The following is a 23,078-nucleotide window of genomic DNA, read 5'->3' as shown; positions in this document are numbered from 1 at the left end:
CCTGATTTGAACTGATTGATGTAAATAAGGTGAGAGTCAGTCCCAGGGTAGCTTTTCCATCCTGTGTAGTTAATACCCTGCTTCTCACAGTTTAGGATTGCTCTGTGCAAATTAATTTCCTGTCTTTGTTTAATTCTTACAGAGTTAGGCTATGTCTACTCTATGGGTGCTATAAAAACACCCTGTAGTTATTCCACTGTCTTGCCATAGTAAAGCTTCCTGCAGTGTTGGAAGGGGTTTTTCCATTGCTATAGGTAATTCTCCTCTCCAAGTGAAGGCAACTAAGTTGATGGGAGTATTGTTCCATTGACCTAGTTGTGTCTACACTCTGTGTTAGGATCAGTATAGCTACGGTGCTTAGGAGTGTGAACTTTTCATACCCCTGAGCACTGTAGCTATGTGTTTTAGGTGTGTTTTATGTGTTTTAACTGTTGACCAAGGCTTAGGGCTTGTCTACACAGCCCTGCAGTTCAGACAACAGGGGAATGAAAAGCAGTGTGCACCAAAGTACTCTGGTATAACTCCTCCAATTGCACACTGTGGGTGTGAACTAAAAGGTAAACAGGACTACATTCATGTGAAGTAGGAGTCTTTTAGTTTGTGCCTGCAGCATCCACAAGGGGAAGATAGGGTGCAACACTTCGGTGCACACTGCAAATCATACCCCTACAGTCTGAGCTGCTGGACAGTGTAGGCATAGCCTTAGATTCAGCCTTTACAGAGGGACAGAACAAGGCCACTGAAGCACTTACACCCTCCAAATAGAATTTAATTGGCGCTTGGGTGTGCAAAGGATTTAAGTACTGTCCTTCTGCAAAAGAGTAAATACAAATATACTCTCCCTTTCTTGATCTGTCCTGATTGAAGAAAAATCAACAAGTAAGGTATTAACTTTTCAGTACACAAAATTGCTCTCAATTCTTACAGGCAATGCTGGAAGATGTAATAAAAAGAAATAACTGTCAGGCATTAAGTTGTCTGGAGAAGCCTCATGTTTCCTTGTGCTGCAATGGATATGTTTTTACTATCACCTAGTGGCCATTTGAGATGCCTTCCATAAGTGGCTTCTATGCTAATTGAATTTCCCTGTATTCTGGTTTAGAATAGTGGCAAGAGAATTATGCTAGCATTTCTGACTTCTGATACTTTTCATTCACAGGTTTTGCTTATACAGATTAAGTGAATGGAATATGAAATAAATACATGTCTCATTCATATACAAAAATTGTACCTAAAACTTGTTGGAAGATTTTTGACTGAACATATTTTCATCAAAATATTCTGTGTTATCAAAGCCAAAATGTTTTGAAGAAATGTATGCATTTTTGAGAAAATTTTTAACGAGAAGGTTCCTGATGTGCAGGGTTCTCTGTTGACCAGAGAAAAAGAGAGACCCACATTGAAAACCTGATGCTTTGCATTTAAAAACAGGTGTTTTGACACAATTCCATTTCACAAAACGTTGAGAAGGTTTTCGTTTTGTTACAATGTGGAACAAAACCAAATTCTGATAGCATATGTTGCAAAATAGAATTGTTGTCCTGTGGCCCGCTTTAGTTCTTCAGCTTTAATTATCCCAGTATCGTTAAATAGATACAACATCTCTAGCATGGATGCTGCTGTATTGGTATAAAAGTGCTTATACCAGCATACCTAAGGAAACATTTTTTTTATTTGCTTATATATGGCATGAATAAACACAAAGTTACAGGTCTAGTGTTCAAATTTATCACCTTATATAACACATTAAGTTGCACATCAAAGTTGTGAAATGAGCTACAAATGCAATAAAAAATAAGGGATTCAAAAAATTAATAAATGGAAGGAGTGGGATGCCGAAGACGCTCCTGGCCTGGGGCACCATTTGGCTTGGGGCTGGCCCTGTACTGAGCCATTTCAACTCCCACTTTCTTCAATGGAATTTTTGGTGCTCTGTACTTCTCAAAACCAGGCCCAAGGTTTCTCTAATCGAGCACCCCAGTACAGAAGCACTCACAGTTAGTAGCCACTCTTAAAAATCTGGAGTCTACATAAAATAAATTCTGTTAGTGTTCAGCAACATGGAATGTACATAAGCTAGTAAGTCAAGTGCATGGCGCCTGGATGTAATACAGGTATCTTTTCTACTAGTCACCTTTTTAAAATGATTTTTGCCTTTTCCTTCCAAGAAAAAATCATATATGTGATTTTTTCAAGTGACAATGGAATTCAGGTTAGATATAAGGAAACTGTCCATTATCAAACAGTAATTATGACCACGGAATACATTGCCCAAGATATTAGTTAACTATTATTAATTGTTCGAGCTGGTTAGGAAATTTTCTTTCCTGCAAAATTTTTCAGGTGTTTAGTTTCTGACCAAAATTTCTGTTTTTCTGGTTGCCCCTCTTTTTTTTTTGTTTGATGAAACCCTGAAAATCTTTGACCATTGGCATTTTTTGGCCAAAATTTCCATTTTGTCAACAAAGCCATTTTCCATTTAAAAACAAAAGCAAAACCTTTTCAACAGAGAATTTTCAAACAGCTCCATTAATTGTTTTTCATGGCAGGCACTAAGATACCACGATGATGGGTGGCAGTATAAAACCCTAAGGACTTGCCTAAGGACTAGAAAATGTTGCTATTTTAACTATACTGATATATTTAAAGCAGCAATGCCCCTAGGATGGACACAGTTATACTGGTTCAAAGAGCCTATACTGGTATAGCTTATTCCAACTGAAGAACCAAAATAAGCAATACTGATTATACCAGTATAATTGCCCCTACACTATGGCTTTTACCAATATAACCATGCCAGCAAAAAATCACACACCTAACCAAGATGCTTACATCACTACAACTCTTAAGAGAAGATCAGCCTTACAATAGATAGGTAGACAGAGTAATTTTTATTGCAAAGTAAAGGAAATTTTGCTCAAAATTATCTGACTCTGGGACTCCTTTGTATGTTTTCGTCATTATATGACTTTCTCCATTTTCAGTCCTGCTAGACAGGCAGCCTCAATTGATGTATTACTGTGAAGTGTCCAGATCACTTATGGTTTAACTTGGCTCATTATTCTAAGGGCTGCTTATATGGCTGCTGCAGTAGCCAATGGGTGCCACTGCATTCTAGTAACTGTCAGGGTTGCTGCACCAATATATAATCATGTGGCCAGAGGCAGCCCATTGTTACACTAGCTTTTGCAAAACATTTGGTCCATGGTTATTTGTCTTAGGTGAAGAGAAAAGGCCCGTGGAACAGGAACCTTTTTGAAGGCAATGACTACAAAGTGATGACTGACTGGCTCTCCAATGATTTTGTGAACATGACTTTTCCAGATGTTTGCCGGTAGGTAGAACAGAATTCAGTGTTACTTCCCTGCTTCCCTCTTAGGGTTTGTCTACACATGAAAGTCAATCCAGAATAAGGTAAGGTGTGAATTTAAAGCGAATTAACTATTCCTGATTAACTTCATGTGCTGGAAGCTCTTATTTCAGAACCAGAACATCACCCATGGAATTAATCAGGAATAGCTATTCTGGAATAATTCCCTATGTAGACGAGCTATTCGGGCCTTAATTTGATTTCACTCAATTCATTTCTAAAGTGAATTAAGATCAACTGAATAAAGACACTCTAATTCTGAATAAAAGTATTCACACAGGGACTTAATGCAGTTTAACCAATCCACTTCAGGCCTGTTTTCTTTCCCCAGGTTCTGCTTTGTTAAGTTGGATCTTGTGCTGCTCGCAGTTGAATTCAGAACTGGCATTCATGAAAACAGGTGATGAGAGAAGCTGCTGATCCATTTCTTTTAACAAGAACTTGTCTATGTAGTAACCATTCCCAAGCCCCTTTGGATGAAATTTGTCCCTGGGCAGAGAGCTAGCACAAGGTCTTTACATAGCATACACCCCATTTCAGCCCTATTTTGAAGACATAAGTGAGATTAGTCTTTGGGCTGGTCAAATGCAAAGGGATGAATTTCACCCCATATGATTAGTTTCCTCTTCACCTCCAGGATGATCAGCAGAAGAGGCAAATGAACTACTATTTGCATTGTCCACTCCTGTACTGAAGTGACAGCCCATTCCCCAAAGAAGAATGGATCCCGCTGACTCTCTTCCCCATCACCCTCTCAGTTCTAATAATTGATAGCATATCACCATTTTATACAGCATTTTTCATCCACAGATCTCAAAACACTTTATGACAGAGGTCAGGGTCATTATCCATATTTTATGGATGGGTAAACTGAGGCAGAGATGTGAAGTGACATGCTCAAGGTTACTCTGCAGGCCAGTAGCAGAGCTGTGAATAGAACCCGGATCACCTCAGTCCTAGCCCTGTACTCAAGCTACGAGGCCACACTGTATCACATGTTACATGATATTACAGACTGGGGAGGAAGTGGCTCTAAAAGCCTCTGAACAGTTCAAACTCAGGGAGCCCTCAGTGGAAGACATAGCATTTCCTGCAAAGGGCTAAGTAGGACAGGTTGAAAAATTTTCAAAGAATTTTTTTGTTCAGAGAAAAACACTATTTTGTTGAAAATGAATGTTTTACTAAAATGTATTGGTTTTGGCAGAAATGTTTCTCAGGCCCAGGATGGAATATAAGACAGGGACCTTCCTGAGAGCAGGCAATAGCTCAGAGTTAGCTAACTCACCTGACTTGTTCACCTGCTGGTTCATTGCTTTTAACAAGGACTCAGCTAAGAAATATCATTCCCAAACTACTTCGGATGAAATTTGCCTCTGGACGGAGAGCTAGCACAAGGCCTATGAACTACTTAGGATACGTCTATAATGCAAAAAAACACCCATGGCAAAAAGCTCAGGTCTACAGACTTGGACTTGTGGAGCTTGCCCTTTAGTGTTAAAAGTAGCCAAGTAGGTGTTCCTGGTCGGGCTGGAGCTTGAACTTGGAAACACGACGAGGGGGTTGGATCTGAGAGCCTGAGCTCTAGCCCAAAAGGGAACATGGCTATCTTTAGAGACATCACATCAGCCCAAGTTTATAGACCCAGCCTCTGAGTCTTGCTGCCATGGGTTGTTTTTTTTTCAGTGTAGATGTATCCTTCAATGCCACTTAAGCTATGTTGCAAGACTTACGTGAGACTCACTTGGGATATGACCTGGGCTCAAGTTCCTGATCTAAAATTAGGGTGACTAGACAGCAACTGTAAAAAATCAGGACATGGGGTGGGGGGTCATAGGCTCCTACATAATATAAAGCCCCAAATATCGGGACTGTCCCTGTAAAATCGGGACATCTGGTCACCCTATCTACGGTAGGGATTAGAACTGGGGTCCACATCCCAGCTGAGTGTGCTGACTATTCTGGGACAGGTCTCTCTTTTTCTTTTTCTTTTTTTCCTGTTTTTGCAAAGAATTGCAAAAGGTTTTGGTTTCACTCCACCTTGGAATGAAAACAAATTTTGTAACCTGGATTTTTTGCAGCCAGCCCTGCTACTGAGCACTCTCATCTGCAGCTGGATTTAGAGCAGGTGATGGCACGCAGCACTTCTTAGATTCGGGCACAAGGAGAGTTGTGGTTTTCTTTGTGTTGAGGGAGGAGGGAAGGTCCCCTGAATCAATATGTGACTTCCTCTCTGCAGCACAATTATACAATAATGACTGATAGAGTGGCCCTTTTCCCAGCTAGTACAAGACCACGGTACCAGGGCCATGACAATGATGACCGTGGACAGAGACGGGCTCATGAAAACAGGAAGTGTTCAGCAGTTTAGGCCTCACTTCATGGTCTTAACTGGGATCTCATGGGTAAACTGCAGATGTTTCACCTTGATTTCGGGTGACCCAGCTCAATCTGAGCCCATTTCTTTCCATCACTAATAGAAACACTTCCCTAGGTTTTAACCTCAGAAATTGCCAAGGTCCCTCACCTCCATGAAGTTTGGTCACAAAAGTATAGTCTGTCAGTGCTGAAAGCAGAATCTGCTCAAAGCTGAAGCTGATCTGGGTCAGAGCCAGATAGTAGTCCCTAACTGCTCTAATGATGAAATGCAAGACACCCTAATGGGGATGCTGGAACTGGCTGAGAAAAGGAGAATGAGCCAATGCTACAGATTTGAGAAAACATTACAAAATTATCCAGAAAACAGCAGTTTATTAAGTGCAATTACTTTTTTCTGCCTTTGTAAATGAAGTGTCTGCCTGTTTCGGGGAGACTGCTGAGAACATGAAAAGAAACACTGACAACAAAACAAAGGGATAGAGGAGAGAGAAAACTGCTAGAGATAACACAGGGCTGATTTCCAGAGGTGCTGAATGCTCACAGCTGTGAAGTCAGTGAATGTTGTGGATGATCAGCTCTACTGCAAGTCAGTCCCTGGGTGAATCTGGTGCTTCTGGCATCTGTAGGGAAATAATGGGAATGAGAAAGAGATGACAAGGGGGAAAACTCTTTGGGGCAGAGACCATCATTCTGTTCTGTGTTGGTACAGAACCTACCACAATGGGGGCCTTGGTCCATGGCTGAGGCTTCTAGATGCTGCCACAATAATAATAATAAGGAATATTTTTTTCTTCTGGATCAATTGTTTATTCATTAGTAACTGAGTAACTAAAGAGGAGAAGCTATGGGGAGGTGTCCTCTTCCTTTCTGGGTGGGAAGTGAAAGATGAAACCTTACATGGCTGTTCCCTGCTCCAGCTGTACTGCCAAGACCCATTAAAACTGCGTTGAAATCAGTAGGATGTTAGGATGTCACTGATACATCCAGCAGCTGGGCAGCTCTGCCTAACTGTATCTGATAAATTTAGTAACACTGCAGGGGGATTCTACCTAGCTGTACCTACTACTTATAGCAACACAGCAGGTACACGCTCTCTGAATGTGCCTGGGATGTTCAGGTGTCTTTTTCCGGGGTGTAATAGTATGTTTAGCAGTGCAGCAGGTGCATTGAACCTGCACATCCCTTATACATGTAACAGCACAACAAGCATGCTTTAATGGGAAGTACTTGGCATTCTCAGCTACACAGTGGGTGCACCTGGATCTATCTGGAATATTCAGCAACTGCGGCTAGACTATGAATTTATCCATTACATTAAAATAAATGTTTTTAAATTGTTTTGAGAATGAAAAGAGTCAGTTTCCTATAAACTTAACCATCTAACAAACATCTAAAAACATTTTAATTTTTTTTTAAAAACAGTTATTATATTGCGGTAAGTCTGTGAAGATTGGTCTTGTCATTAAGATATTAGATTGGGACTCAGGAGACTGGGGTTTGAGTCGTGGCTCTTCCGCAGACTCCCCATGTGCCCACAGGCAAGTCAATCTCTCTGCCTCAGTTCCCCATCTGTAAAATGGGGCGAATAACACGTCACTTAATGATGGGGGTATTGTGAAACTTGAACACAACAATGATAGTGGGGTGGTGTATAAGTGCCTCGTACACTGTAAGGTAAGAAGGAGCCATTATGACCATCTACTCTGACTCCTTGCAGAACACAGGCCAAAAAACCTCACCCAATAGATGCAGATGATCGGAACAATTTACCAAAGCTTGTGGTAGATTCTCCATCATGGAGAATTTTTAAATCAAGATTGGCTGATTTTTCCAAAAGATCCACTCTAGGAATTATTTTGGGAAGTGCTATGGCCTGTGTGATACAGGAAGTCAGATTAGATTATCAAAATGATCCCTTTTGGCCTTGGAATCTGTGAATGGTAATTTGCCTTTGTTTGTTTGTTTGTTTGTTTCCAAACTGTTTTCCAATAGCCTCCTGGTCAACCCATCTGCACAGATAAAGCTCCATCGAAACACAATGGGCTTTTTTATTGCCAAATCCAAAGTGGAAGTCAAAAGGTAACTTTCTGTACTATCCTATAGTAAAAAAGTTCTAGATGAGTAGAGCTTTCAAGAGTTAACAAATGCATTTGGACCTATTCCTCCACTCCACTAAATTTAATCCAATTTCTCCTGATTTGCTTTTGTTGCCCAGGGCTCATTTTTACTGTAAAGCCTGCCATAGTGAAATTGATAATCCGGAGCTGATTAAAATATGTCACTGCAGAAGGAAATCTTGGACAAGATCCTTTTCAGGTAATGTTCTGTTCAGACTGGGTTTCAGTTAGAGGAAATAGGAAGCAGCTAGCTAGTTCCTACCTGATTCTTAGGTTACTGAATCATCCTCTTCTTTATTCTGTCTGTGAAAACATAGGTTTGAACATAACCCTTTATCATTCTGAAAGATTGAAACTGAATTGCACACAATTTATTGAGTGCAGATCTTTCAGACAAGTTCTCAGAAGACTCTTAGATCCCATCTACTCTGACTGGACGGTAAAGGTTCCTGCTGCATTTTTATAAGAGCCACATCTCCTTGTCCAGAATTTCCCCTATGCTCATTGTCATGCTTGCATGGGCTGCTGCTCTTTAACTTCAGAACTGGAGTCTGGGGCAATTGCATCTCATTGGTGCTGTATGCGTATAGTTTGTGAGATGCTTTGGTGTGAAAGGTGCTACAGGATAAACCCAGAAGTCCTTACTCAGTTTGTACTCAATTCCTGCTCAGGCAAAACTCTCATTAAAGTCCGTGGGAATTACCCTAAATAAAAGTCGAGTATGACAGTGAGTAAGGAGGTCAGGATATTACTCTATATATAAGATATTATTATCATAAGACTAGGAAATAATAATAATGAAGGCAGAAAAGATGTATTTGAGGTTGAGCAAGGATGTATTATAAGATTTAAGGAGTTTAGGCTAAAAATTGGGAAAGCATAGATTGGATGGGAAAAACTCCTATTCACGATAATGTCAATGCAACTGTGGAATGGCTCATTCCCATCCTACCCCAAATTCCCTGGGACTGGAAATGGGACCTACAGCCTTTCAGTACTAAGTCGCCTGCTGAAATCTACCCCCGGTAGTAAGTGCAAATTGCTTCAGTCCATTGGTTCTTCATTGGCTTACATGAATGACTTGATGGATCTCAGTTCATTCCTTAGTGGATACATGTCCACACCAAAATGTACATCACTTTGGTCATTACTAATTAACATCCTTCTTGCTTCATAGATTCATGGAGTTCAAGACTAGAAAGTACCATTACATCATCTAATCTGACCTTCTTTACATAACTGGCCATTAAAATTCACCCACTTATCTCTATATTGAGCTCAATAACTTGTGCTTGACTAGAGCACAACTTGTGTTATATCAGCATGAACAGAAAGGCCGTGGAACTGTGATACGCTCCTATTCCCATAAAGTGTTCTCCTCAGAATAATGTTGAGGTCCGTTGTGGTGGCCCGCTGGAGCACCATGCCCGGCAGCTACAAATACTGGCTGAAATTTTCAAAAGCAGTCTAATGGAAGAGTTGTGTCTAAATCTCCTAGTTTTACTGAAGAATGTGTATTTAAATCTAGACTGTTTTGAAATTCTCAGGCACTGTGTCTGTGCCCTGGATATAGGACTTTTGCTGTACAAAGCTGTCAATCAGGTATCTTTCATCAGCACTCAGCAAATTCTCACACACAAAATATATATTTTAAATTAAATCTCCTTTCAGCAGTAGATGGCAGCCGAGCCCCATTATTAAATATCTGGCTGAAGTACACAGGGCTGAGATAAAGGAAAAACTCATTCATAGAGAATGCTCAGCAAAACAGGCCATGTGAACAAACACAAGCATGCTGACACCTGGAGGATTCCATGTAGGAATGTCATTTATAAAGAGAAATCATAGCCCATTTTTCAGTTCCACATACTTATTAAAATAGATGCAACCAAGGTCCCCCAAAACCAGTTGATTCCCAGAACAGAGGTTTCTGTATAATACAAAGACATCTCAAAAAGAGTCATCAAGAGACACATGGACAGACATTGACACTGTAAGAGCTCTCACACCTGATGGCTTTACCTTTTCCTTCCTATGCAATTTAAGGTGGTTGGATGAAAAGGCAAGGTGGGATTTTAGTATAAATGTAGCCTAATAAAAAACAATTGTTTACAGTTCTTCACCAGATAGACTGCAGGGAAACAGTTGCTTCAGAGGGATCGAAAGTATTGCCAGATATAAGAACTTGCTGTCAGTTCTCCCTAGCATTTTGGATGTATCAGAGCAAAACACTGCATAAAAAGAAGTGCTTTGGTCTGTGACAAAAGAAGTAATGCAGCTTAATCAGTACATAACGTCCTGGCTGCCTCTAGTTCCACTGTCAGCTGAAGTGAGATAAGGAATCGTGAGCCAGATCCCCAGCTGGTGTAAAATCAGCCTCTCTCTGTTGTTTTCAATGAAATTAGGCTGATTTTACACCAGCTAAGGATCTGATTCATTTTCATTAATCCCCAAACTAATGCAGAAGCCTAAGAGAATTGAACGTCAGTTAAAGCAGCCAAAAGCTTTCCCACTGTGCATCACATACAGTGTCAGCATTTAACTGGAGTACGCATGGCTGTGAAAAGCCAGGGCAATCTGTTAAAATCAGAGACAAGGGCTATTCCTGCCCTAGCCCCAAAATACCTAAATCTTGCCAATAGCTATTGGTAATAAAACATAACCTTTCCCCATCTGGGGCTGCCATGGTATTTTTAAGAAGGGAGCCAGCCTGAAGCCTCTATCTAGAGACCATGTACATCTCAAGCGGTTGTGAGACCTGGTCCACGCTAGAAAGTTTTACTGTAATAGCTATGTTGGCATAGCTAGGGATGTGAAAAAAATAGTATGCCAACCAACATAGCAATGCTGGCAAAATCCCTAGTGTAAACAGTTATGTTGGCAAGAGTTCTTTCTCTGGTATAGCTTATTCCATTTGGAGAACTAGTTTAAGTTGTCCCAGCAAACAAATTATTTTGCTGGTATAAGCTTTGTCTCCACTGGGAGGTGTGGTCAATATAGATCTACTAGTATATCTATGCTGGCAAACCCTCCTAAATTTAGACAAGGCCTGAGATTTTCAAACATGCCTAGAGCTTGTCTACACCAGGAAATTTATCAGCATTGCAATAATTATCTCACTATAGTTGAATCTACAGCTATAGGTTTCAGAGTGGTAGCATGTTAGTCTGTATCAGCAAAAACAATAAGGAGTCCCTGTGGCACCTTAGAGACTAACAAATTTATTTGGGCATAAACTTGGGTTCTAGCCCACGAAAGCTTATGTCCAAATAAATTTGTTAGTCTCTAAGGTGCCACAAGGACTCCTCATTGTTTCTACAGCTATAGTTATACTTGTATGTACCAGTAAATTTCCACATGTAGGTAATCCCTAAGTAACTTAAGCTAATGGGTCTTGTGCTCATAAACTACTTAGGACCAGATTTTTAGGTGCATTTTGTCACCTGCAGATGTAGATGGGCACTTGATGAGATTTTCAAAAATCCCTTGGTGCCTAAGGGAGGCCTTCAGGCATTTTTGAAAATCGCAGCTCAAACTCTTCGAGGACAAAATTCAGCCTTAGCACCTTGAAAGTCAAGGGCCCTGATTTATCTCAGTTGAGAATCTGGCCTTATGTGAATTACATGGGGAGTCTGTGGCAAAGCCAGCAATTTAACCCAGATCACCTGATTTACAGTCAAATGCCTTAACCTGAAGACCATCCTTCCTCAAACTCAGAGGTTTCTCAGATGATTGTTTCTCCTGAAGCTAGTTAGGCTGGTTTTACATTTTATATACCATATCTGTCTTGGCTTACCATACTTTTATTAAGCCTGATCTCCTGTAAAGGCTGACAGCTGCATGCTGTGCCCTCAGAGAGCTGTTTTCTTTCCCACCCACCTCCCGGAGAACAAATCCCCAGATAAGGAAACATCAGTCACTTGGATAAACTGAGACAGGACACTGTAAGTAAATAGAGGCTGGTAGAATGGCAGGTAGAGCTATCTTGTTACCAGGAGTAAATGCACCTGCTTCTAACACACCTGTGTGGTCAATTGCTGCTTATTAAAGTTGACAAATGGCCCATGCAAAAAGATGTCCCTTTTCTGCCAGGTGTATGTTTCAACTCATGAGACCTTTTAGCTGGATTAGAACAGTCTGGGAAGAGTTACAACATCCAAAGGAGATAAAGGGTGTGATAGGTTTCCCCTGTCAGACAGTGTGATGAAGAGATATGTGGGTCTGAATGCTTCTCCAGTCCAAGTTCCACCCACATACACACATGTATGGACATGTTTGGACACATGTAATGTAGAGATCTTTGCTGAGCCTCCTGTCAGGCTCCGACAGTGATAGGAATGCAGAGTGGAAAGGCAGATGGCAAGACAGAGAATCTGAGAATCAGTGGGCCAAATCCTGAGACCTTTGCACAGTTGTTACTCAACAGGAAGGACGTCAGAATTTGGCCAAGACAGGATTAGATGGAACATCAGTTTATTCAGAGAAATGATACTACAGTGGTTAGGGTGCTAGTCTGTGACTTGAGAGGCCTAGGTTCATTTCCCTGATCAGCTGCCGACTCCCTGTGTGACACTGGGCAATTCACTTGCTCTCTCAGTGACTCACTTCTCCATCTGTAAAATGGACATAATAGCACTTCCCTTTTTCACAGAGTGCTCTGAGGATAAAAAGGTTCAAGATTGTGAGATTTTCAGACAATTGAGTCAGTAATGGGGTCCATTTAAGTACCTAAGACAGATTCACTCTTCCCTCTATGACTTTTATTTCTAATCATGTGGAAGAGATTGTCTAGAGCTCTTTCTCTAATCTAAGCATAACTCACATAAAGAGCATCCCCCACTCTCTTTCCACAAAATGCAATTGAACACCAAGGCATAACAGGCTGTGCAAGTGTGTGTTATACCATAGGACCTAACGGCTTGTCTACATGGGGACAGTGAAGATATGTCTACACAGAGATTATACTGGCCTAATTTAAGTTTTTTCTGTTGGTGCAAATGAAGTTAGCTGTGCTGACGGAAGTCATCTTTCATAGAGATAGTTGTGTTTACAATGCGAATTATGTTGGTATAGCGATGTCAGTCTGGGGTGTGGTTTTGTTCACACCCCTGACCGTTATAACTATGCAGGTATAACTTTTTAGTGTAGAGCAGGCCTCAAGAAAGTTAATCCGAATTAGTCTGTAAAATGGATTAGTTGAACTAAATCTAAATCTAAATTAAATCCATGTGGACAGTCTGAATCAGAATGATAAAGTGGCCTTAAATTGGTTGATTTTATTTCACCTTGGAAGTGAATTAAACTAAACTGAGCAGGCTATGTCTACACAGCTCCCTAGTGTGAATTGCAGGGGTGTGAATGGCAGAGTGCACTGCAGAGCTGTGCGCTAACTGCTCCAGGTGGATACAGTTGGGGCGAACTGAAAGGTACCTTGTTCATGTTAACATAGTCCTCCTTCAAACTATACTATAGCGTATAGTATGCACATGACAGCCATCTACGTGGCCAATATCCCGTAGCTACCAGTTAATGCAGTCCTCTTTCAGACAGGACTTTATTATCACAAACAATGTGCCTTTTAGTTCACATCAGCAGCATTCACATGAAGCAGTTAGAGTGCAACACTTTTGTGTGTTCTGCAATTCATACTCCCACCATTCACACTGAGTTACGGTATAGACAAGCACTGAGTTAAGGCCCCTTTAATTCTGAACGAGCACGTCCACACAGGGTTTAACAAATCAACTTTAAATTCACACCTTTGTTAATTTGGGTTACTTTTCCTGAGTGTCCCCACGCAAACAAGCCCTTAGTGCATGGTAAAGGTATTCACCTTTCACTGAATAAGACAAGTACCAAAGACACTGGAAAAGTCTGATTTAACCCAATGGTATATAGCTTGGAGTTTGCATTACCAAAGGATAAATGGGAGGGTCACCTGTTTTGGGGGGGCAAAAGTTGGCAGTTTTGAGTGAGTTTTACTTTTATTTTTTTGGTTTATATGAGTCCTCTAAAAACCGCAAACAAAAAGATTTATTTGAACAGCCCTTTGGAATGAAACCATGAGTCATATGTAGTATTAGTCATGTATAAGGCTATCATGTACATACTATACATATGCACCATAATATAATACTGTGCTTTATTAGCTGTGTGATTGTTTGGCTAAGCAATTACCTAAAGCCCCATTGTCAAGCATTTTTTAAGCCCCTGCAGAACTCTCCTATGGCGCGGTGGCCACTTGCAATCCGCATAGAAATACAACCAAACGATATATAAAGAAAGGCAAGTTCCTTTTCACTACCTTTGTTTTCAGAGAAGCTGAGGATTCCTCAAGAAACACTGTACCTTCCAGACCAAGAGCCAGCAAAGTCGAGGTCTCTTGGGGTTCTTCCTGTTACAGGTATCACTGCCAGGTAAGAAGTTCAGAACTCTTCTTGGTATTGCAGCTGCAGTGAATATTTGTGTGAGAGATGAGAATGGCAGGGTGTTTTCTTTCAGGATGCAATTAAAAACCCTTTGCACGTACTACTTCTTGTGGCATTGCTACTGGTTTTGATTGCAATGGATGGTTTAATGGCTCCTCCCTGCCTTGATTAATTGAATGGCCTCATAGAAGCTCAATTCAACCTTACACACATCCAGCTTCTCAGTCCATCAACCCATACTCTCCTCGAAGGGCTCAATTCTGCAAGATGCGAGGCATTCTGAACTCAGCACCTGACAAAAAGGTGCTCAGCACCTTGCATGCCTGGAAGGTTTAGCAAATCTGGACTATAGTGCAGCATGGGAAAAGGATGATATAAAGTTGAATGGCCTTGAATCCCAGAGAACCCCCTGACAGCAGTCCCACTTGTCTAACCTAAGCGCCAGCCTAAATTAGTCTGCTAACCAAAGTGATGGCAGTACCACCAGGGGAGACCTTCCCAGGTTTCACAATCTAAACTCCTCCAGCTGTCTCCACTGGATATATGGTCATCAGAAGAGTTTGAACCTGGGTACCACACTAGAGACCTCTCCTACAGGGACTAAAGGAGTCACTCCATTTAAGATAGATACTCTTATTCACATTGAATAGTACTTACCTTCACAAGCAGCCCTACTGACCTTCAGTGGGACTGCTTATGGTGTAAGGTGCTACTCAGCCAAGTAAGGGGAATCACTATCTGATACTTAGCTGGCAGCAGTAGTAGGCTGTTATACTGTGATGAATCATGCTCTAGAGGGGGATGAAGCACATTTTGGCCAGAAGAAAAGGAGTACTTGTGGCACCTTAGAGACTAACCAATTTATTTGAGCATGAGCTTTCGTGAGCTACAGCTCACTGTAGCTCACGAAAGCTCATGCTCAAATAAATTGGTTAGTCTCTAAGGTGCCACAAGTACTCCTTTTCTTTTTGCGAATACAGACTAACACGGCTGTTACTCTGAAACCTGTCATTTTGGCCAGAGTTGTTATACAAGGACTTGCGGGGAGTACACAAGATCCTGACTGGGGAGGAACACACAACCAACATCTTATTAAAATATGACCATGTAGATCATTGTTGTTACCACTGTTATATAATTGCAACAAATCTGATATAAAGTGTGTCAAGTAAGGTGTCAATAGAAAAGTTATGATTTGCTGAATATGATTATGCAATGATTATGCATGTATCATTTTTGTATCTGAAATTATGAGCATTGGCTCTATACCTGTATTTCAATTGTTTGCTTCTGGGTAGCACCCACAAGGTATTTAGCCAACACATTGTGAAGGAACTATTCAAGTGAATGTCCCATTAAGGAACACTTAACTCACAATGGAAGACGCCCATCTACACTTAATGGATTTTCCAGCTATGACTAAGAAAAATCATGCATGGACATGTGACTTGCCCATGTGACTCCAAACACCATCTTGTCACCTGCAATTTTCCACAGTGAGAACAATGGGTTTTCCTTCACTAGAGAGAAGCTATAAAAGGCCCTGGAAACACCTCCATTTTGCCTCTTTCCTGCTCAAACCTCTGGACTATGGACTTACACTAATGGGAGCATTCTAACCAAGGGATCAAGGACCTTCCAATGATTTGGAAGCACTGAGAGACTTAACAAACCAGCAGTTTATTCCATCACTGCTACAAGCCTGAACCAAGAACTTTGCAATTACTGTATGTATTTGATTCCTTTAACCAATTTCAACTCTTTTTCTTTCTTTCTTTCTTTCTTTCTTTCTTTCTTTCTTTCTTTCTTTCTTTCTTTCTTTCTTTCTTTTATAAATAAACCTTTAGATTTTAGATACTAAAAGATTGGCAACAGTGTGATTATTGGGAAAGATCTGAGTTATATATTGACCTGGATATATGGCTGGTCCTTTGGGATCAGAAGAATCCTTTTGTTTGATGAAATAAATAACCATGCATCTTTAAGTCTAGTGTCTGGATGTTGAATCCAGGACTGGAATGCCTAAGGAGACTGCTTTCCTGACTTCTTGTTAGCCAGTGTGGTGAAACAGAAGTTTACTTTTGTTGCTGGTTTGGTATATCTGATGGGAGAATAACCACCAGTTTTGGGGTGTGTCTATCCTATTTCTCAGCAGTTTGTCTTGAATTTGGTATTCTTCGTTGTGACCCTGAGAGACGCACGGTGACACTATAATAATTTTCAGCAAATCATAACTTTTCTGCTGACACCTTACTAGACACACTTTGTATAAGATCTGTTGCAATTATATAACAGTGGTAGCAACAATGATCTACATGGTCATATTTTAATCAGATATCGTCACACATTTGTCACCTTCCTTCTACAAAGGCTTGAGATCTAAGTCTGTTAAGAGCTCATGAACAACACAATCCTTTTCTCTGTTTTGACAGCAAAGACAAGCATTGGCATAACAAAAACTCCAAGGTCTCCTCTGGGTAGCTTTGCAGCTCGGCAGCTGTCCCCAGCACTTACATAGGATCAGAACGATAAAACGTTGTTCATTGCTCCTGTTCTACCACCAGTTAGGTCAGTTGTAAATATTGGAACTGCATAGTAAACACATACACACGCGCCGTTAGACTGTGCTGACTCGTTAAATATAAATGAAAACACAATTAATTTATAACACGTCTCTTTTCCCCTTACATCCCACAACATAATTTACACACACAAAAAGAGCCCTCACCACCTGCTGAAATATCATTATTAAAATGTGCATGAAAAGTCAATTATGCCAGAGGGAGGTATTCAAGAGAAGTGAGTTTCCATATTCTGGCATTACACCTTGGGGATTAGGTATTTCTTATTTATTTATTTTTCCCTGAGATCTTTGCTGCCGCTTAACAAAAAGGAACACAAATGTTACTAGCAGATGTACTGTAATTCCCTGAAGATGCAGCCAAAAAGCAAATACATAATTCCCTTCCCCATCAAGGTTCTCCCTCACCATCAAATCACAAAAGAGGCAATGATGTCCCTTCTAGCCAAGGCACCACTGTACCCTACACAAGGTTTTCGGATGTCTAGATTTAAATGCCACCAGGGATTGGACTTCCACTGCTTCCTATGGGAGGACATTTTATAATGTTACAGATAGCAGTAGTAGTACTTATTATAGGCATTATAATAGTGCCTAGAGACTCCTATTGAGATCAGGAGGCACTGTGTACACACACAGTAAGAGACAGTCCCTTTCTAAAAGAGCTCACAGTCTAAATGGAGAAGACAGCCAAAGTCTCAGACTATGCGACAAAGGTTTGCTGGCATAGCTATGTCATCTGTGAATGGGAAAAAAGCATACCCCTAGCCAACAGAGCAATGCTGACAAAACCGCTGGTGTAAACACAGCTATGTCAACAGAAGAGTGCTTCTGACATCTCAGCTAATGTTGTTCTCGGAGGTGGTGTCATCATGCTGGGAGAAGAACTTCTTCTGTCTGCTTAACCTGCGTCTTCACTAGTGGGATCTGCTGGCATAGCTATGCCAGTGAAGGCTCTGTAGTGAAGACAAGCCCAAAGGAAGGGGCTCACAGAGCGGGAAAGTGATGGGCCCAAGCTCACAAAGTGAAGACACACTCTCCTAGATGGAGTTGTCAGGAGCACAACAATTCCGTGCTCCAGTAACTTTCTTCTCTCCTTCTTTGGTTCACGTCCATATTCTCAGCAATAACGATGGGGCCAAATGAAGTCTTTTCCATTCTTCATTCAGTTTCTATTGTCTAATATTCCACACGTGTTTGACCCTGACTCCTTGGAGGGCCAGGCATGCCCTTCTCTAGCGGTTGCCACCACTGACTCCTCTCACTAGGTTCAGCATGCCAGCTGAGGTAAAGTATCAGGGTGTGACACTGCAGTGTACATGCAGCTACTTGGAGCCACTAGTGAGAGCTGAGTGAGTGGCCAGGACCAATTGCAAGCAAACCACCCCCTACAAGTGTGGAAGCCTCCTGTGCAGGGGTACTACCAGGTGAACTCACCCCGGACATCCTTAAAGTCTCTCTCCAGATTTCAGAATTTGTTTTTTTTCTGCACTGAAATGAAACAAAACCTTGTGAATGTCTTTGCAACAGTGGAATTGAGTGAACACACCTGAGCGTTTCCATCCTGGGCTGTCTAGTGAAAGGATGACTATCACACTCCATAGCACAGAGGTTAGGTTAGAGCAGTGGCCTGCAATGTGCACAGCCCATGTTTATATCCCTGCTCTGCACCCCAAATGCAGCAAAGCAAGGATTTAAGCATGGGTCTCCCACATCCCAGGCCATTGCCCTGATCACTAAGCAGTAGAATTTGTCTCCCTGGCTTGAGCCCTGCACCAAAACCCTTCCTGACAAATTGAAATGTCATTGAACTAGGGACCCTTTGCACTTCCGTTGGGATTTTAAAAGAGGATCTATGGAAATTTAGGAGCCCAGCTCCCAGCCCTTGTGTTAATGCACAGAAGTGCTCCAAAGTTTTCCATACTGGCTTAATACCATTTGGAGTATGCTCTGCTGCTGCAGCATTAGAAGCGACTTCCTCTTGAACCATTGCAGTACATATAGGGACACAGATGAACTGCATTGATTCACATTGTGTACCAGAGACTGTTCAAAATCTTCAAGAAGCACCTCTTCTGGGAGGTATGGTGAGAACTTTAGGATAGATGCCAAGAGGGCATTGCAGTTGAAAATGATTTAGGGACAGTGCTGTTGTGGATGAAGGAATATGCAAAGGGTCTTAAACCAATTCATTCTAGTTAGTGTAGATCTACTTAACTGTTCATGCTTAAACCAGTTCAGTTACAAATGGCTCTATTCCCTACTGTAGACAAGAACTTAGAGATCACATGATCCCTTGTTTAGGAAGGTTGCAGGGACTTGGGGACTTTTAAGACACATAGTTTTAAGCATCCCATAAAAAAAGGTGCTCATATACCACTGAAATAGACTCCAGCTAAGGAGTGAGTGAGAGAGAAGGTAGAGTAGGTACGAAAAAAAAAATTAGGAATTTTCAAAATATTTTAATAGTGTTTCAGAACTTTTGAAATGTCAAAATCAGCAATCTTTTTCACTGCTCAAAAAGTTTTCACTAGCTCTATATTTATTCGGGAGAGGGTTCTTTGTCAAAAAATGTATTTTCAATTAAAAATTTTATCAAGAACCTGAAATTCAGAAAATTTCAAGGAGGTCCAGTTGGAGGGAAATGGGCAGGGTTACTAGACTTCAAACACCCACCAGGCCCAGGTCTTGCATAGATTTTTGGCTGTTTGCAAAGCTCTGATTAAAGATTTCTTCTCTCAAACTACACGTACAAAACTCAAATACGCACACATTTTTTCACCCAAAATTGATCACCAAGAAGTGGGTCTTTATATCCAGGAAATTGACTTAACTGGTACCATTTCACAAAAGAAATTCTATAAAGCTGGGCTATAAGTAAAAGACTGAAAACCTGTTAGGATCCTGAGACACTTATGAGTCTTTCCATCAATACATTTCCTTTACTAGACATGGTTTTTCCACATGTTCTTGCCTATAGGCATGACAAATTTAATGGTGTATTTTTTGCTGAGTTGTTGACTCTTGTTTTTCATTCCTGCTTTGTTTCTAGATTGGTACTAAAGAATGTTTGTGCATAAGATCCCACATTGATGCTTGACTGTGCTGTCTCGGACTCCTTTTTGTCCTGGATGAGAGATCGTTTAGCCAAACAAAGGATTAATAAAAACTGAATTAGATGAAAGGGAAAACCAGGTTAAAGAACAAAATTTTAGTTCCTCTTTAATTGAAACTTATCTAGCATCTGGATAATTGTTCATAAATACCTGCTGAGTTGCAAAGCCTACGTTAGGGCTTGTCAGTTTTTAATAAATCTTAAAGACATAAGATCTTATTCTTTGATGCTACCCATCACATCTCAATCCAAAGGCAAGGCAAAACAAAGCAATAATGCTAAGCACTCCAGCATTCAGCTAATCTGGCAGAATGCATCACGATCTTTATGAATGTGTGTGAGGGGCTGTGCAGGAGCTCGTGAAAAGGTCATTGGTATTTTTGGAGTAATAAATCACATAGGGGAAAGATTTGCATTTTGGCTGTATAACATCCAGGGCCGGATTAGAGAGAGAATACTTTGAAGTAATATTTCTCTGCTGACTTGTTTTATTAGCTTCCTTTAAACATGTTACATTATTGCTTATAGAATTTCATTTACTTGGATTGGCAGCTTGATAAATATGTCTATTGGCGATGATTTGGATTGCTCTGGGCATTAATATTATTAAAACCTGTCACATGGAAATGTCTGAAAGATGACTTACTGTAAAGATTACAGCACGAAATAAATCATACAATGGTATTTGTTACCGTTTATGGCCTCTTGGAGCCGAGTCAATCCCTTTTTATGTTGCATTATTTTTCAAGTTTTTATAGCCTTACATTATATATCGCTGTCAGAAATGAACAGATGGGGTGTCAAACACAAGCCTTCTGAATAATTCTCACCCTCGGGTTATTTGTATGAAGGACAAGTGTAAAACTGTGTTCTCAAGAAAAGGGAGATAGATAGAGGTGGAGAAAGTGTTGTTACAATAAGCAAGATCCTTTTTGTCAGCTTGCACTGTGTGCTTTTGATCCCTACCTGGCATTTGCCCTGAAGGAGCGGGGGTTCTGGGAAAGTTTAGCTGCCTGTTTTTCAGTCAGGGGGAAAACCTAACTTACAAGTTAAACAAGTTTCACTTTCCCTTTGTTTTTCTGTTGATGGAAGTATCAGGGGATGTTTAAAGCCATAGCACAACCGAAGGGGGTTTGGATAAACAAGAAAAGTTTGGATGCTTTTCCGTGCCCCTTTTGTCTAGGAAAAGTCATCATGAACTGTGAAGTTGAATTTTTTTTGTTTCAAAAATGTCAAAAACTGGACTTTTCAACAATTTTTCTAAACTTTTTTTCCCAAAAAATTTTCTAGTCAAGAAATTAATCAAAACAAACCCTTTCCCACAAACAGTTTCAGTTCTGATGAATCAACATATTTTGATGCAAAAACAGTTTGCCAAAAAATTCCCAGCCAGCTTTAGTGCCATTTCAACCCCTGCTGTCTGCTGACTTCCTTGTTTATTCATGCTTTTCACAGTCCAGTACAAATCTCCCTTCCTTGTTTTTAAAGATGCTTATGAACTTATTCCAGCTAACCTCACAGACTTCATCTCTCTCAGCTCCGTTAGCCACTCTCTTCGCTCTGTTTCTTTCTCTCCAGCTTGCCACTGTTGGCGAGAGAGCCTTCTTCTCTGCAACTTCTGCTACTCCCTTCATTTTCCTACCTCTTTTCAAATCTCGTGTGAAATCATAGTCTTTCTCTCTCCCCTACGCCTCTTCATTCCCGTCTCTCATGTCCATTATCAAGCTTTCCAAAGGGTTTGGGGCATATGCTTACTTTGCAAAATGAAGTTGCATTGCACTGTGTAATGAGAGGTGTTCCCACCCATATACTGCTCACTCCATTTCACATTGTACAATAGTATAATCGCTTTAAGACTGTGCATGACTGACTGTGTGAGTTCTGAATGCATAAGGATAAGTTTCGAATTAGTTTTCTCTGTGAACTTGTGCAAACCAATCTATTTCTAATTTGGTCATCTCCTGATTTTTAATGAGGGTGCTGAGAGTGACTGAAGTCTCTGGCAGCATGCATGTTGTATTTTAATTACCTACAGTAATTCTGACAATTACGCAAATGTCATAAATCACATTGTAATGATCCATTTAAAAAAACTATTTAATTACTGCATGGGGATTTGAGTTAAACAGGTATGCAGTGGATTAACAAAGAACTTGAGCTTGGAGTGCAAGGCAGCCATATTTTATTGGTTGAACTGGTGCGCGAGCATGTGAGAAATACTGGTGGAACTCTCTTTGACAGGGCCAAGTCCTGAATTCCTTAATCTGCCTGGGTGGAATTCGCTCTTTGCAGAGGGCTAGCCACAAGGCCTATGCACCACTGAAGAACTCAAAATAGGGCTTAAATGGGACTTAAATGGTGCATAGGCCTTGTGTGAGGTGAATTTCACCTTCCGTGCTCAATCCTCGCTCAACAAAACTCCTCTTCGTTTCACTGAGTCCAAAGACCCATTACTCCACCAGGTACGTCTCCCTAAGAGAGTATCAAGTATCAGAGGGGTAGCCGTGTTAGTCTGTATCCACAAAAACAACAAGGAGTCTGGTGGCACCTTAAAGACTAACAGATTTATTTGCGCATAAGCTTTTGTGAGAGAGTATGATTGTTTTGCATTGGATTAAATCCACCCCAGTGCAGAAAGCCAGCTCCAGAGCTGCATGCCACTTGTAGAGGACTCAGAGAAGTCTGTCTCACATGCTAGAGATTCAGTTCATCTAAAAATCACATGGTATGTTGCTATGTAACTGGGTCCCAGCTTTTACTGGATATTGGTCTTAGTGAAAAATCACTCCTATCATCAAAGATCTTGACTAACCCAAGTTCTGTTTTTTAGATTATTTTGCTATTAATAATGTCATGATAAGTGGCGGGGAAGTAGCTGATGGCACTGAGTCACAAATGATCCCAAATGTTCCTAGTCACTCTTCTCCTGCAAACTTTGACAGGTTGGAAGTGATTAGTACAATATTGCAACACTCAACATGTGTTTACAGGACCGTGATCTGTTCCACGATGGCTTCCAGATGTGTGAGTGTGTGCAATTCCATAATTCAAGAACAGATTCTGTTGCCCTCCACAGATCCCCCATCAGGCT

At 40.8% G+C, this 23,078-nt stretch overlaps 1 protein-coding gene across 1 annotated transcript in view; it reads left to right on the top strand.

The window, feature by feature from the left end:
- The window catches only part of KCNU1 (potassium calcium-activated channel subfamily U member 1), an 81,993-nt gene that overhangs the window by 23,839 nt on the left and 35,076 nt on the right, over nt 1–23,078 (top strand). The window contains exons 15-16 of the mRNA XM_077805541.1: nt 3,222–3,334; nt 7,739–7,825. Of these exons, the coding sequence (XP_077661667.1) occupies nt 3,222–3,334; nt 7,739–7,825 (200 nt within the window). The remainder of the gene's footprint in view (nt 1–3,221; nt 3,335–7,738; nt 7,826–23,078) is intronic.

Source organism: Eretmochelys imbricata, chromosome 26 (genome assembly GCF_965152235.1).
Source record: "Eretmochelys imbricata isolate rEreImb1 chromosome 26, rEreImb1.hap1, whole genome shotgun sequence".
Taxonomy (NCBI): Eukaryota; Metazoa; Chordata; order Testudines; family Cheloniidae; genus Eretmochelys; species Eretmochelys imbricata.
Note: the sequence above shows the minus strand (reverse complement) of the source record. Positions and strands in the feature narration are given on the sequence as shown.